The sequence below is a fragment of the Hevea brasiliensis genome, chromosome 12, assembly GCF_030052815.1.
Source record: "Hevea brasiliensis isolate MT/VB/25A 57/8 chromosome 12, ASM3005281v1, whole genome shotgun sequence".
Lineage (NCBI taxonomy): Eukaryota > Viridiplantae > Streptophyta > Magnoliopsida > Malpighiales > Euphorbiaceae > Hevea > Hevea brasiliensis.
In genome coordinates this window covers 43212621-43215888 of record NC_079504.1, presented here as the reverse complement: position 1 = coordinate 43215888, position 3268 = coordinate 43212621, and the positions used below count along the sequence as shown (strand labels likewise).

Sequence of the window (3268 nt, the reverse complement as noted above, 5' to 3'; positions counted from 1 at the left end):
CTTAAAATTTTCTTAAAAAGAAAAGAGATTTTCTTTTTACCTTCTATATTATAAAATAAAAGAATAATATACATAAGTGATTCGATTATAACATTAAATTTATTTTGATATGTAAAATAATTAAATCACCTTTATAAATCTATTTTAAAATAAATTAATATGTAATTTATTCAGTATTCTCTCTCTCTTTTTTTTTTTGATATTTCACAGGTATTCTTACTCCAATGGACTAGAACTAATACTATTCGCGCCGAATCGGCCCCTTTCAATGATTATCATTTTCATTAACTAGAATTGAATACTCAATTAAAAGTGTCAAACCACTTATACTAAACTATCTGTTGATATTCTCTCTAACTTTAATCATGTTAATATATGTGAAAAATTAAATTTGAGTTGACATAGAAAAAGTAAAGACATTGAATTATATAAAAAGCACTTTATGGGAATGGCCTTTTATATATATATATATATATATATAGAGAGAGAGAGAGAGAGAGAGAGAGAGAGAGAGAGAGAGAGAGAGAGAGAGAGAGGATATGATATTTCACAATACAAGGTAGCCCATTAATGCGAAGCAAAAGAATGTCCAACATAATCTAGTACTGCTTGATTCATGATATAAATTCCTTCACCTGTTATGTATTTTATCCACTTAGCTTTTGGTGCACTGATAAAAGCTCTACACTCTTCTATGAATTTGTCTCCTCAAGATTTTCTCATCTAGAAATTTATTTTTTAAAGAGAAAAAATATCTTCAAAAATGCTTCCTATTAATAATATAGAGTTGGCAAGGGTCAGGATTATATATTTTTATTACCAAAATATTTAAAATATTATAAATTTAAACAACACACAAATTATGTTAATTGAAATTTAGAATAAAGATGAATATAATAAGGAAATTGCAAATTAAAGTTCGATTAATGCTTATCCATATTTGAACCTTTTTTTAATAATTCAACTAAAATTATTGCTTTAATGTTTTAATTTTGACTCATTAATATTTTATCATAACTCAATAATATTAAAATTGTTATTATTTTTTAAAATATTTCATAAAAAAAATCCATATTTTATATATTAAATAATAAATTCAACTTATTATATACAAATAAAATTTTTCCTTTTGCAACTTATAATAATTTTAATATCACAAGTACCACACAATTCATTTGTTTCATTGGAAAATAATTCTTTAAAAGATACGTTTTTTTAGAACGTTACTTGTATTTAAGGATTTAATGGTTTGCGAGATTTTGCAATTCACACAAATTATACATTTATAATGTTCTTCGTCAATGTGAGAGTCGAGATATTCACGAGTCATTTTGGTTCACGAAAGATAACGATGCGTCCCAAACGGGAGCGTGCCCTTTTTATTTCATGTTACTTGATGATTCTTGCGTAGGGGTTAGCTGTTGGAGCCGTGGAGAGCTTGCGAGGGGAGGCTGAGGCCTTGCCCGACTTGCCTCCTCAGCCTTTCAAATGACTTTATATTTAAAAAAATATATATATATTTTATAAATTTTAATAATCTCAATAAAATTAAAAATATAATTATATATTTACATAATATAAACATATATATAAAATATTTTCTTTCAAATTTTAGATAAATAAAATCTAAATATGAATTAAAATAGCTATAAATAAATTTTTTAAAATAATTTTTTTATTAATTATACTTGGTGCACGTGTAATTACAAATAAATCAAATATATATTTGCATTCATGTATATAAATTATTTATCAACAAAATGTCTGAAACTGATGAATTTCAGATTTTAATTTTCCCACCACATACTGAATAATAAAAAGGAAGCAACGTGGCAAGATATGATTGCGTCATCTAAGACCGAAGAAGGAAAAAAAAGGCTTGCATGCAGTGCATAGCCAATGCCAGCATCTTCCCACTCAGCTACGTAGCTACTCGGAAGTTCCCCTTCTTCACTCCACCACACTTCAATGGTTTTTCTCTATATAACCACCCTCACGCTCTTTCACCAGCAACCCATTTCTGCTCTTCTCTGCTCTTCTACTTAAATGGAACAAAGATCCACCGATGCCCATCACGCTGCTCCTCCACGGTATCGCGGCATTCGCCAGCGAAAATGGGGGAAATGGGTGTCTGAAATCCGGGAGCCTGGTACGAAAAAGCGCATTTGGCTTGGGAGTTATGAATTGCCGGAGATGGCCGCTGCTGCATATGATGTTGCTGCATTGCACTTCAGGGGACCTGGAGTTCACCTCAACTTCCCTGAACTTGCTGATAGTTTTCCTAGGCCTAAGAGTTCTACAGCAGAGGATGTGCAAATGGCGGCTCAAGAGGCTGCTTTACGGTTTAGGAATAGAAGACCGATGATGAAACGTTCAGAAGCAGTGGATGGCTCTGGTGGTGGCGGTGGCGGCGGCGGCAGCTGTAGCGGCGGGGGTTTGGGTCCTGTAAGAATTGGGCTTTCGCCGAGTCAGATTCAAGCTATTAACGAAACTCCTTTGGACTCCCCCAAGATGTGGATGGAGTTGGCTGGAGCTCTACTGCTTGGAGAGCCCATGGTTTCTGCAGATGATGACATTTATCAATTTAGCGAGTTTGAGGAAATTCAAGATGCCTCCATTTGGGATTGCTAAATTTAATTAACGTATATAATTAAATTCAATCAATTTTTAACAATTTATTGGAAGATATTATAACAATTGCGAATTTCTTTCTGTTTTTTTTGAAGGAAAACTATTTCTAATGTAAACCTTATAATTTTTATGTTGAATTTTTACATAAACTCTTTCTATCATTAATTTAAGATGATAAACAGTGGAGTCCATATGTTAAATGAGTGGGACTCACGTATTTATAATTTATTTTTTTTCAATAAAATTAAACCATACAATTATTAATGTATTAATTAAGTTTGCAGTTAATTGCATTCAATAATTACCCTTAATTAGTCTATTTTGTCCAATGAATGAGTGGTATTGATGAAGCCTAATATGTGTCGTGGGGCCTCAATGCATAGCTATGTGGAAAATAAAAGTTTAATGTTTAAATATATTGTCTTCTACTTCCACTGACGTATGCTAATTACTATATTTTTATTTTTTTAAAATTATGATTAGGCATTATTCATTATTAATTATCAGATTAAGAAAAAAAATTAAGATTAATTAGAATTTTAGAGATGTACTCATTAGTCATTAATCGTGATAAACCTCTCAATTATGAGATGCCGATGGATAGATTGTAACAACCAAACGTAGAACCTCAAAGTCA

General features: G+C 30.9%; 1 protein-coding gene across 1 annotated transcript; it reads left to right on the top strand.

The window, feature by feature from the left end:
* The first annotated feature begins 1784 nt into the window (after positions 1 to 1784).
* On the top strand, positions 1785 to 2768 carry LOC110673704 (ethylene-responsive transcription factor ERF022). The gene has a single exon (XM_021836866.2). It carries the CDS (start codon positions 2047 to 2049, stop codon positions 2629 to 2631), a length of 585 nt encoding a protein of 194 aa, XP_021692558.2. The 5' UTR covers positions 1785 to 2046; the 3' UTR covers positions 2632 to 2768.
* Positions 2769 to 3268: the final 500 nt, after the last annotated feature.

Coding starts and splice junctions, on each gene's coding strand:
- LOC110673704 (XM_021836866.2), top strand. CDS start 2,047: ATGGAACAAAGATCCACCGATGCCCATCACGCTGCTCCTCCACGGTAT.